The sequence below is a fragment of the Gadus chalcogrammus genome, chromosome 18, assembly GCF_026213295.1.
Source record: "Gadus chalcogrammus isolate NIFS_2021 chromosome 18, NIFS_Gcha_1.0, whole genome shotgun sequence".
In the NCBI taxonomy this organism is placed as follows: Eukaryota; Metazoa; Chordata; class Actinopteri; order Gadiformes; family Gadidae; genus Gadus; species Gadus chalcogrammus.
The window spans coordinates 1,899,296-1,911,341 of NC_079429.1; the positions used below are offsets into that span (position 1 = coordinate 1,899,296).

Consider the following 12,046-nt stretch of genomic DNA (forward strand, 5'->3'; position numbering starts at 1 on the left):
CAGCCCTACCCTAACCCACGCAAACCATAACCTAATCCAACCAGCCCTACCCTAACCCACCCAAACCATAACCTAATCCAACCAGCCCTACCCTAACCCACCCAAACCATAACCTAATCCAACCAGTCCTGCCCTAACCCACGCAAACCATAACCTAATCCAACCAGCCCTACCCTAACCCACCCAAACCATAACCTAATCCAACCAGCCCTACCCTAACCCACCCAAACCATAACCTAATCCAACCAGCCCTGCCCTAACCCACCCAAACCATAACCTAATCTAACCAGCCCTACCCTAACCCACGCAAACCATAACCTAATCCAACCAGCCCTACCCTAACCCACCCAAACCATAACCTAATCCAACCAGCCCTACCCTAACCCACCCAAACCATAACCTAATCCAACCAGCCCTAACCCACCCAAACCATAACCTAATCCAACCAGTCCTGCCCTAACCCACGCAAACCATAACCTAATCCAACCAGCCCTACCCTAACCCACCCAAACCATAACCTAACCCAACCAGCCCTACCCTAACCCACCCAAACCAGAACCTAATCCAACCAGTCCTACCCTAACCCACGCAAACCATAACCCTAACCCACGCAAAACCATAACCTAATCCAACCAGCCCTACCCTAACCCACCCAAACCAGAACCTAATCCAACCAGCCCTGCCCTAACCCACGCAAACCATAACCTAATCCAACCAGCCCTGCCCTAACCCACGCAAACCATAACCTAATCCAACCAGCCCTACCCTAACCCACCCAAACCATAACCTAATCCAACCAGCCCTACCCTAACCCACCCAAACCATAACCTAATCCAACCAGTCCTGCCCTAACCCACCCAAACCATAACCTAATCCAACCAGCCCTACCCTAACCCACCCAAACCATAACCTAATCCAACCAGCCCTACCCTAACCCACCCAAACCATAACCTAATCCAACAGCCCTACCCTAACCCACCCAAACCAGAACCTAATCCAACCAGTCCTACCCTAACCCACGCAAACCATAACCCTAACCCACGCAAACCATAACCTAATCCAACCAGCCCTACCCTAACCCACCCAAACCAGAACCTAATCCAACCAGCCCTGCCCTAACCCACGCAAACCATAACCTAATCCAACCAGCCCTGCCCTAACCCACGCAAACCATAACCTAATCCAACCAGCCCTACCCTAACCCACCCAAACCATAACCTAATCCAACCAGCCCTACCCTAACCCACCCAAACCATAACCTAATCCAACCAGTCCTGCCCTAACCCACCCAAACCATAACCTAATCCAACCAGCCCTACCCTAACCCACCCAAACCATAACCTAATCCAACCAGCCCTACCCTAACCCACCCAAACCATAACCTAATCCAACCAGTCCTGCCCTAACCCACCCAAACCATAACCTAATCCAACCAGCCCTACCCTAACCCACCCAAACCATAACCTAATCCAACCAGCCCTACCCTAACCCACCCAAACCATAACCTAATCCAACCAGCCCTACCCTAACCCACCCAAACCAGAACCTAATCCAACCAGCCCTACCCTAACCCACGCAAACCATAACCTAATCCAACCAGCCCTACCCTAACCCACCCAAACCATAACCTAATCCAACCAGCCCTACCCTAACCCACCCAAACCATAACCTAATCCAACCAGCCCTGCCCTAACCCACCCAAACCATAACCTAATCTAACCAGCCCTACCCTAACCCACGCAAACCATAACCTAATCCAACCAGCCCTACCCTAACCCACCCAAACCATAACCTAATCCAACCAGCCCTACCCTAACCCACCCAAACCATAACCTAATCCAACCAGTCCTGCCCTAACCCACGCAAACCATAACCTAATCCAACCAGCCCTACCCTAACCCACCCAAACCATAACCTAACCCAACCAGCCCTACCCTAACCCACCCAAACCAGAACCTAATCCAACCAGTCCTACCCTAACCCACGCAAACCATAACCCTAACCCACGCAAACCATAACCTAATCCAACCAGCCCTACCCTAACCCACCCAAACCATAACCTAATCCAACCAGCCCTACCCTAACCCACCCAAACCAGAACCTAATCCAACCAGCCCTGCCCTAACCCACGCAAACCATAACCTAATCCAACCAGCCCTGCCCTAACCCACGCAAACCATAACCTAATCCAACCAGCCCTACCCTAACCCACCCAAACCATAACCTAATCCAACCAGCCCTACCCTAACCCACCCAAACCATAACCTAATCCAACCAGTCCTGCCCTAACCCACCCAAACCATAACCTAATCCAACCAGCCCTACCCTAACCCACCCAAACCATAACCTAATCCAACCAGCCCTACCCTAACCCACCCAAACCATAACCTAATCCAACCAGCCCTGCCCTAACCCACGCAAACCATAACCTAATCCAACCAGCCCTACCCTAACCCACCCAAACCATAACCTAATCCAACCAGCCCAGCCCTAACCCACCCAAACCATAACCTAATCTAACCAGCCCTAGCCACCAAAACCATAACCCTAACCAACCCAAACCATAAACCTAACCCTAACTCTTGTCTTATGGTAGGCAGCTCCCATAATAACAAGTAGAAGACACTGGTTGAACTGGGCAGCTATCGTGATAACCAGTGGAAAACGGTGGATGTACTTGGCAGCTCATGGTAATACAAGTAGAGGTCTGTGGTTGTGATGGGCAGCTCCCAGTATTCACCAGTTCAAATGAATCAAATAAAGGGCGATTACCTCACAGAACAGGGTGAGCTTGTCGTCGGGCAGAAGACCGTTGGCTTCGTCCAATAGAAAGTCTCGCCGGATGAACTTCTTGAAACCCCAGTCTTTACCCTGCACGAAGCGGTACGCTCGCTGGCTTTCTGCACGCACACACAAACACACACACACACACCTTAGAACATACGCTATTCTAATTAGTAGCCCTGGTATAATTAGCACCAACATGATTGCATAGACGTAGCCTCTACATCAGAAGATTATCTATTATTTTATGAACTCATGGTTGACACAATGGGTGGACCTCTGGACGGTACGCGATGCTGCTGCCGACTCACCCATAGCCTTGGTCTCCTCCCCTTTGGCGTTGAGGATTGAGAACTTGAACTTGGCACGGACCTCCGCCTTCGGACAGCTCACGAGCAGCAGGTAGAGAGACAGGTAGTCCTTACTCTCCTCGTCCAATCCCTTAGGGTTAACTCGCAAACACCTAGAGGACACAGGAGATGGTGTTAGTGTTGGTCTGTGCACGGGGCGTGGGCTTAGCTCAGGAGGCTGAGCGGGTTGCTTTGTGAGCAGAAGGTTGCTAGTTCGATCCCCGGCTCCTCGTAGTGAAGTGTACTGGTGTCTCTGAGCAAGACACCTCACCCTGACTGACTCGCTTTGGATACAATCGTCTGCTAAATCCCCTAAATGTAAATGTCAAGATCTGTAAGGGGTAACACGCACACCTAGCGGAAAGGTTAACTGAGATTTGCGCCGAGAATACACGGCAGTAAGTGCCTGCATTTATAATTTCTATATTGCTGTGGACGCGGAGCGTATATTGCTGTGATTTCCGTGATTACGTCACTTTGCGCAGTTTACACGTGGTGACAATCCTTACGTTTTAAGGTTAGTCTTTGTCTTTCGCGACCCTGAGGTCTAAACACAAAAGATGTAGAGGACTCGTTAATATTATTTCCACGGTGAGCTTGAGGGATGGGGGTTGGAGGAGGAACTGCGTGTGAACGACATCGGAAGAACCGTGGCCCAAGGATCTGATCCCTAAATGTGTTGCGGGGGAAGAGGTTAGGTTTAGTTCTCCGATCAACGCACCATTTGAGTTTGTCGTTAGCCCCGGAGGAGAAGGTGGAGCTCTTGATGACCTCTCCCATCTCCTCACGACAGAAGCTGAAGTTGTTGATGGTCCACATGTAGGAGAACTTCACCACTTTGATCTGAAGAAAAAGAGGATAATCAGTCGGTCTCCTCTACAGGCAACCCTCATCTTGAGCTCCGGTTATGTAACATCCAGTTTTATCTGGTAAAATGCTTAAAGTCCCAATGTATAAGATTGAGCTCCTCCCAGTGAATAGGCCAATTGCAAATTATTTTTTGCAGAATATATCAGTTACTAATATTATTTTATTGATAACATTATCGAAATCACCATCGATCAGCATTGACTACAGATATGTCCAGGTCATTTAAATCCACAAGCTAGTTCCAAATTGTTCACGTTACGACTTTAAAGTGCCAGGTCAATGAGCCGGTGTGTGTGTGAGTGTGTTTACCTGTGTGTAGCACCAGGTCAATGAGGCTGTGTGTGTGTGTGTGTGTGTGTGTGTGAGGCTGAGTGTGTTTACCTGTGTGTTTGTGTGTGAGTGTGAGGCGGGGTGAGTTCACCTGTGTGTAGCACCAGGACAATGAGGCTGTGTGTGTGTGTGTGTGTGTGTGTGTGTGTGTGTGTGTGTGTGTGTGTGTGTGTGTGTGTGTGTGTGTGTGTGTGTGTGTGTGTGTGAGGCTGAGTGTGTTTACCTGTGTGTGTGTGTGTGTGTATGTGTGTGTGTGTGTCAGTGTGTGAGTGTGTGTGAGGCTGAGTGTGTTTACCTGTGTGTGTGTGTGTGTGTGTGTGTGTGTGTGTGTGTGTGTGTGTGTGTGTGTGTGTGTGTGTGTGTGTGTGTGTGTGTGTGTGTGTGTGTTTACCTGTGTGTAGCACCAGGACTCGGCCACCGGTCCACTGGACATGTCGGCAGGGGGAGGGGGGCTCGGGACTCTGGACATGGCCAGCTTGACCACCGGTGTGCTAAGCTAGGCTAAGCGTACTTCCCAGCAAAGTAGTTCCAAACACAGCACTCAGGCAACTGGAAGACATCATCATCATCATCATCATCCTCGTGGCCAAGTGAACCAATAGAATTTCCTTATTAGGGTAAGATGATGAAATATAAATACTTTCTTCCGCATTCCACTTAAAAAACTGAATTGTTTAAGAAATGACTAACAATATAATAACTCCATAACGATAACTCAACAGAATAAACATTATCTATCCATCTCTACCTATTCATATACACACACACACACACACACACACACACACACACACACACACACACACACACACACACACACACACACACACACACACACAAATATATGTAAAGGCCAAGATAGTTTTGTGTATCTTTATATACGTTAAAGATAAAGAAGCAGATTATTTTAAACATTATACAGCTGTGATATATTTGACATGGTATACACATGGTGATTATATATTCGTTATAAAGGTAAAATAAGAGCAGCAGAATATTTTATACATTATATGTATCATATGTATCTTTATACATCATCAAATATGTATATATCATACAGGTATTCATTATAAGTAAAGCAGATTATTTTATGCAGAAGCAACAATATGATGAATTAGCAGCGCCACGTTAAATCCTTCAGGAACCACATCTTATTGCATAAAGATGAGTAAACAAATGTCAAATGAAGGGTTTCATGGCAATATTAGACTCACCGTAAACATTTAATCTTAATTTAATCCTAACGTTGATGTTCTTGTTGTTGTTAGCGCCAGGCTAGCGCTGAGCTAGCGGTAGCTGAAGAGTCAGCGACATGGAGCTCAGCGCCCCCTGGTTCGCCGGAGGGTCATTACCCACGTGTGGCGGTTAACCCATAGTTCACCCCCACCACCAATAGTAGGATTCATACAATAACCCTAACCAACAAAACCCAAAAGTAATAGTTAGCATTTGAGAATGCAGTAGGTAAATATTTAGTATCAATAAACATTACTTTATTGTGTGCTTATGTGGGATAAAAGCATAAAGTAAAAAGTGAGGTAAAGAAAAACGTTTTTTTTTTTTTTTTTTTTACTTTGAAACCGAATCTTCAAATGCAGCGGAGCTTTTAAATCGATGTCTTTATTCAGTGGACGATGTGGTAGAATATTACTACATTTTATTTCTATCTTGTGCAGTTTGTAGCTTTCCCTCCATTTGTTACAGAATCATCGACCCCCCCCCCCCACCCCATGTAATAACTTTGGTGTCTTAAGGAAGCCATATATGAATGCAATGAATTATTATTAAACATGACTCTTTTTGTTGTAGAGATTGAGGGTTCTCTGTACAGTTCACATCATTAGTTCAAAGTTAATCTCATGCATATTTAAGCAATTGCTATTGTAACATAAACATCCCTAAAGGAATCCATATTGAACTGGAATCAAATGGAATCTAACCCTGTGCATCGGGAAATCATTGGATAGTCTCAGTTCTAATAATAAACAAACGTAATTTACAAACATCTTTATTTAAATTTATTATAAAAAAAAAAAAGGAGAAATATTGCACATATAAAACGATGCTACAAAGAGAAGGAACAACAATAATAGAAACACCAAGCAAATATTCTTTCTCCTTATGTAATCGTCATTTTCTTTAAAGTCATCCAGTACTCAGAAATAATAGTTATTTTTTTTTAGGGATGACGATATTTCCGCTGGTTGCTATGGGGATGAGCATCCTTCTGTATTCCATGGGAAGATATTTCTCAATGAGGACTTCCACAGGAACCTTGTCTGTAACATAGCCCTGCCTGGAAACACACACACACACACACACACACACACACACACACACACACACACACACACACACACACACACACACACACACACACACACACACACACACACACACACACACACACAATTTTAAGTTGGTTGCAAAACACAAAACCTTTTCACAGATATATGTTTTTCAACATATTTTCAAATTTGGCAGAATCTGTCCCGCATTTGCCGGACTTGCTCGTGGGTTCATTATGGTTGGAAACTCTGTACTGCCCCCTTGTGTACAAGTGTATGAGGTTGAAGTATAAAGGCATTCGGCTCGGCTAAGATCCGCATGCTGTCTCGGAGTCCCGATGTGGATCTTTGAAAAAACAGGTTGAATGCCGAACTAGAGGCTGAGCACAAGCAGTGGTTCACACGAGCGCTGGAGGGTAGCGAGGGAGGGCTGGAGAACCACGGTTAAGACGACAGTACAGTGAGACCCTCTCTTCTTATTGTTTATATCTGCTAAAGACTCCCATGGACCCTCTCGCCTTTCCGTTTCTCTGTCTGCTGACGGACCACAGACCTCCTCAGCAGTAGTTCCACGTCGGCGACCTCGATGGTCTTCCTCTTGGCGTGATGCGCGTACGTCTCCAAGTCCAACGCCATTCGCTGAAAGTAGGCATCCACTCTGGAAAACACACACGAGTGAGTGAGTGAGGTGTGTGTGTGTGTGTGTGTGTGTGTGTGTGTGTGTGTGTGTGTGTGTGTGTGTGTGTGTGTGTGTGTGTGTGTGTGTGTGTGTGTGTGCGCAAACAGATCATTCCAAGATGTCGGGGACGATGGAGAAACCGAAGCAAAATTCCCGAAAAAAAGAAAAGAAAACACAGATCACTAAATCACTCCTTAAAGGCCAATCATCAGGGAGGGACTGGTCCCGAGGGAACGCCCACTTTCAGGTGGGGATAACCTCAGGGCTGGAGATCACGTGATGCTGGACCCACAATGTTCTAATGGAACAAGATAATTCACTGGGCCCACGTTGTTCTACTGGACCCACATGGTTTTACTGGAGATGTTTTGATGATAAACTCTTCTTAAGGTTAGGCTGAGGTGATGGTGACTCACATGTTGTCCAGGGCGGGAAACACATCAGCCGCGACCCTGGTCTTGGCAAAGTGCTTGAAGGTGCTCATCAGGTAGCTCTTTGGGAGGTGGCTGGCTCGCTCCTGCTTAGCCCTCACCTTTCTGGGCTTGGCCGGAGCCTTCCTGTGGATGTGATAGAGCTCCTTAACTGGTTCCACGCACGCCTCCCGTTAACTCGTTCAATATACAATCCTTAGCTTATAGGCCCTGACAAGGCAAACCTGTGCCGTTACAGAAGACGATTCAAGTTTAAGTGTGTGCAAACACAACAGACTTAAGTATTTTACTGTAATTAACGCGACTTGCCACACCGCGTTTGTCTCTATTATCCTGTGATGGAGACCATGGATGCCTTATAAACAGGCAGACAAGATGGGACCTCAGCACGGGCTGGGAGGTTCAACGGTATGCTGAACCAACGTCTACTGGCGACCTTCTTTAGGCTAAGGTGATGCGGCAGCAAACTGGCAAACTAATGTGTGTAATTACTGTGTGATTATTCATTCCTTGATAGTGACGAGGCAGGTTAACTCACCGCGTGTCTGGAGGACCTTGTTGAGGAGCCGTACTGCTTTCCCCCAGAGGAGGATCAAATACCTTCTTCATTCGGACGAAGGCGGGAGTCTTCATAGACAGTTCTACATGGAGTGGACAAGGTAGACGTCCCATTTAGCAGACACTTTTTCCCATAGCGACATGCATATACACACACACATTTGTTTACCTCCACTTTGCTCTCCCTCCTCCTCCTCCTCCTCCTCCTCCTCCCCCAGCACCTCCTCCTCACCTCCTCCCCCTCCTCCCCCACCTCCTCCTCCTCCTCCTCCTCCACCTCCTGCCACTCTTCCGCCTGCACCCCCTCATCACCCTGCTCCTCCTCCTCCTCCTCCCCTTGTTCCACCTCCTTCTCATCACCTTGCTCCACCTCCTCCGTCGCCTTCTCCTCTTTCTGAAACTCTTCTGCCTGCTCCCCCTCCTCCTCCAGGACCCCCTCGTCACCCAGCTGAACCTCCACCACCACCGCTTGCTCCTCCTCCTGCAACTCTTCCGCCTGCACCCCCTCCTCACCCAACTCCTCCTCCACCCCTTGGACCTCCTCCTCCCCCATGACCTCCTCATCACCCTCCTCCTCCCCTTGGACCTCCTCCTCACCCATGACCTCCTCATCACCCTCTTCCTCCCCTTGGACCTTCCTTATCACCCAGCTCCACCTCCACCATCGCCTGCTCCACCTCCTCCCCCTCCACCCCCTGTACCCCCTCCTTCCCCTCCTCCTTCTCCCCCTCCTCCGCCTCCTCCGCCCCCTCCACCCCCTCCTCCTCCTCCTCCGCCACCTCGGCCTGGCCTGCAGAGGAACGGATGCTCTCATGGTCAGCCACGTTGGTGGGTCCAATTCGAGCAAGATCATTTTCTTCCATCATCTTGCTGGGATCTGAATGGAGATAGAGAGTCAAGGGTCATTACAGGCTGCACGTGTTCACAACGCCAACTACACCAGCACTACAGTTAACCTCTGTGGCGGTCCTCACCTATGACCCCAATGCTCTTGTAGCCCCTCGCTCTCTGGGCAGAGCGATGCTCCGCAAGTAGATGGCCTTCAGAACGATGTTCTCTTGGTAGATGGCCCTCAGAACGATGTTCTCTTGGTAGATGGCCCTCAGAGCGATGATCTCCTAGTAGATGGCCCTCAGAGCGATGTTCTCTTGGTAGATGGCCTTCAGAGCGATGATCTCCTAGTAGATGGCCTTCAGAGCGACGATCTCCTAGTCGATGGCCTTCAGAAAGATGTTCTCTTGGTAGATGGCCTTCAGAGCGATGATCTTCTAGTAGATGGCCTTCAGAACGATGTTCTCTTGGTAGATGGCCTTCAGAGCGATGATCTCCTAGTAGATGGCCTTCAGAACGATGTTCTCTTGGTAGATGGCCTTCAGAGCGATGATCTCCTAGTATATGGCCCTCAGAACGAGGTCTGCTACTGCTGCCCTCTACGCCGGGCTGTCCTGATGCAGTCTGATACCCAGGGACCTCTTCCTCACTCTGGGTCTCCATAGCCACCTCTTCCTCACTCTGGGTCTCCATAGCCACCTCTTCCTCACTCTGGGTCTCCATAGCCATCGTTTTTCCTTGCTCCTCTTCCTCCACGTTAGTCTCTGCACCCTCCTTCTCCTCCTCCTCCTCCCCAGTCTCCATGGTGACCGCCTCAGCCACAGCAGGGGGGTAGGTGATACGCCCGCCCTCTTCCGCAGAGGGGGGGCCTTCAGAATGGCGAGGGTCTTCGGTAGAGGGGAGGTCTTCGGTCGATGTGCGGTCTTTGGTCGACGGGTGCTCTTCGTTCGGGGGCTGGTCTGATCGATCACCTGCTCCCTGTTCAGCGCCCCCCGGTGGTTCGAGGGTGTCATACAGCTTGGTACGTTGGTGAATGATGTCAGTGGTGATGTCGGGAAGGTCACTGACTTCATGAGCAAAGGAATCCGTCAGGTGGGGCCTGTCCTTACTCTCTGCTGGGGGCCAGAAACAAGATGATGATTAACCAACGAGCCCAGACGCTGTCCTAGCTAACTCCTACACCCAACTAACTCCCCAAGACCCAACTAACTCCTAGACCCAGCTTACCCTGCAAGACCCAGCTTACCCTGCAAGACCCAGCTTACCCTGCAAGACCCAACTAACTCCCCGAGACCCAACTAACTCCCCGAGACCCAACTAACTCCCCGAGACCCAACTAACTCCCCAAGACCCAACTAACTCCCCAAGACCCAACTAACTCCCCAAGACCCAACTAACTCCCCAAGACCCAACTAACTCCCCAAGACCAAACTAACTCCAAGAACAAACTAACTCCAAGACCAAACTAACTCCAAGACCAAACTAACTCCCCAAGACCAAACTAACTCCAAGACCAAACTAACTCCAAGACCAAACTAACTCCCCAAGACCAAACTAACTCCAAGACCAAACTAACTCCAAGACCAAACTAACTCCTAGACCAAACTAACTCCCCAAGACCAAACTAACTCCCCAAGACCAAACTAACTCCAGACCAAACTAACTCCCCAAGACCAAACTAACTCCCCAAGACCAAACTAACTCCAAGACCAAACTAACTCCTAGACCAAACTAACTCCCCAAGACCAAACTAACTCCCCAAGACCAAACTAACTCCAAGACCAAACTAACTCCCCAAGACCAAACTAACTCCCCAAGACCAAACTAACTCCAAGACCAAACTAACTCCTAGACCAAACTAACTCCCCAAGACCAAACAGACTTCGCCGTAACCAGCCGACGCCCCTTGCTTTCCCCCCAAACCGTCTCTCTCACCGCGCCCCCCGGCCAACTGTCTCTGATGAACAGCAGCAATGAAATCCTCAGCACTGAATTTGGTTTGTCTTTGCGTCTTCCTCCTCAGCCCAGCCCGTCGAGAGGATGCCTCCACAGACGGCGTGTTTAAACTCAATGAAGCAGATCTGGAAATATATTTCACATGCAGGTATAAAGTGACAATCCAGGTCAAGATCAGATCACATTTGCATACCTTGGTTCAGAAGTTCACAACATGATTAGTAATGTTCACAATTATGTTTTTCATTAATAATGGGGCCTCAGTTTCTTACCCCAATGAGGTAGAGAGAGACAAGAGATCATGTCCCGATTCCTCAGCCGGAAGTTCTGCAACTTGAAAAAAAGAAAATAATAATAATAACGTGAGCTGACCTTGATCTGGTTCAGTGAGCGCACCTTGATCTGGTTCAGTGAGCGCACCTTGATCTGGTTAAGTGAGCACACCTTGATCTGGTTCAATGAGATCACCTTGATCTGGTTCAGTGAGCTCACCTTGATCTGGTTCAGTGAGCTCACCTTGATCTGGTTCAGTGAGCTCAACTTGATCTGGTTTAGTGAGATCACCTTGATCTGGTTCAATGAGCTCACCTTGATCTGGTTCAGTGAGCTCACCTTGATTTGGTTCAGTGAACTCACCTTGATCTGGTTCAGTGAGCTCACCTTGATCTGGTTCAGTGAGCGCACCTTGATCTGGTTCAATGAGATCACCTTGATCTGGTTCAATGAGCTCACCTTGATCTGGTTCAGTGAGCTCACCTTGATCTGGTTCAATGAGATCACCTTGATCTGGTTCAATGAGATCACCTTGATCTGGTTCAGTGAGCTCACCTTGATCTGGTTCAATGAGATCACCTTGATCTGGTTCAATGAGATCACCTTGATCTGGTTCAGTGAGCTCACCTTTACCTTGCTCAGGTAGTTCACCTTGACCTTGCTCAGGTAACTTACCTTGACTGGAATCCATGTTCT

At 48.4% G+C, this 12,046-nt stretch overlaps 2 protein-coding genes across 2 annotated transcripts in view; both read right to left on the reverse strand.

The window, feature by feature from the left end:
* spop (speckle type BTB/POZ protein) overlaps nt 1-5,640 on the reverse strand; it is a 10,733-nt gene extending 5,093 nt beyond the window's left edge. Inside the window, exons 1-5 of the mRNA XM_056576908.1 lie at nt 5,549-5,640; nt 4,726-4,883; nt 3,856-3,977; nt 3,096-3,247; nt 2,773-2,900 (exon numbers count right to left, since the gene is read on the reverse strand). Of these exons, the coding sequence (XP_056432883.1) occupies nt 2,773-2,900; nt 3,096-3,247; nt 3,856-3,977; nt 4,726-4,803 (480 nt within the window). The 5' untranslated portion in view covers nt 4,804-4,883; nt 5,549-5,640. The remainder of the gene's footprint in view (nt 1-2,772; nt 2,901-3,095; nt 3,248-3,855; nt 3,978-4,725; nt 4,884-5,548) is intronic.
* A 706-nt stretch (nt 5,641-6,346) lies between these two features.
* On the reverse strand, nt 6,347-8,494 carry cenpt (centromere protein T). Its single transcript, XM_056577486.1, has 5 exons — nt 8,460-8,494; nt 8,271-8,373; nt 7,718-7,858; nt 7,176-7,280; nt 6,347-6,630 (listed from the first exon to the last, which is right to left on the reverse strand). The coding sequence occupies exons 2-5, from the start codon at nt 8,363-8,365 to the stop codon at nt 6,504-6,506; spliced, it is 468 nt and encodes a 155-aa protein (XP_056433461.1). The 5' UTR covers nt 8,366-8,373; nt 8,460-8,494; the 3' UTR covers nt 6,347-6,503.
* Between the last annotated feature and the right edge of the window lie 3,552 nt (nt 8,495-12,046).

Coding starts and splice junctions, on each gene's coding strand:
- cenpt (XM_056577486.1), bottom strand. CDS start 8,365: ATGAAGACTCCCGCCTTCGTCCGAATGAAGAAGGTATTTGATCCTCCT. Junction 7,859..8,270: donor CAAGGTCCTCCAGACACGCG/GTGAGTTAACCT, acceptor TCACATCCACAG/GAAGGCTCCGGCCAAGCCCA. Junction 7,281..7,717: donor TTTCCCGCCCTGGACAACAT/GTGAGTCACCAT, acceptor TGTGTTTTCCAG/AGTGGATGCCTACTTTCAGC.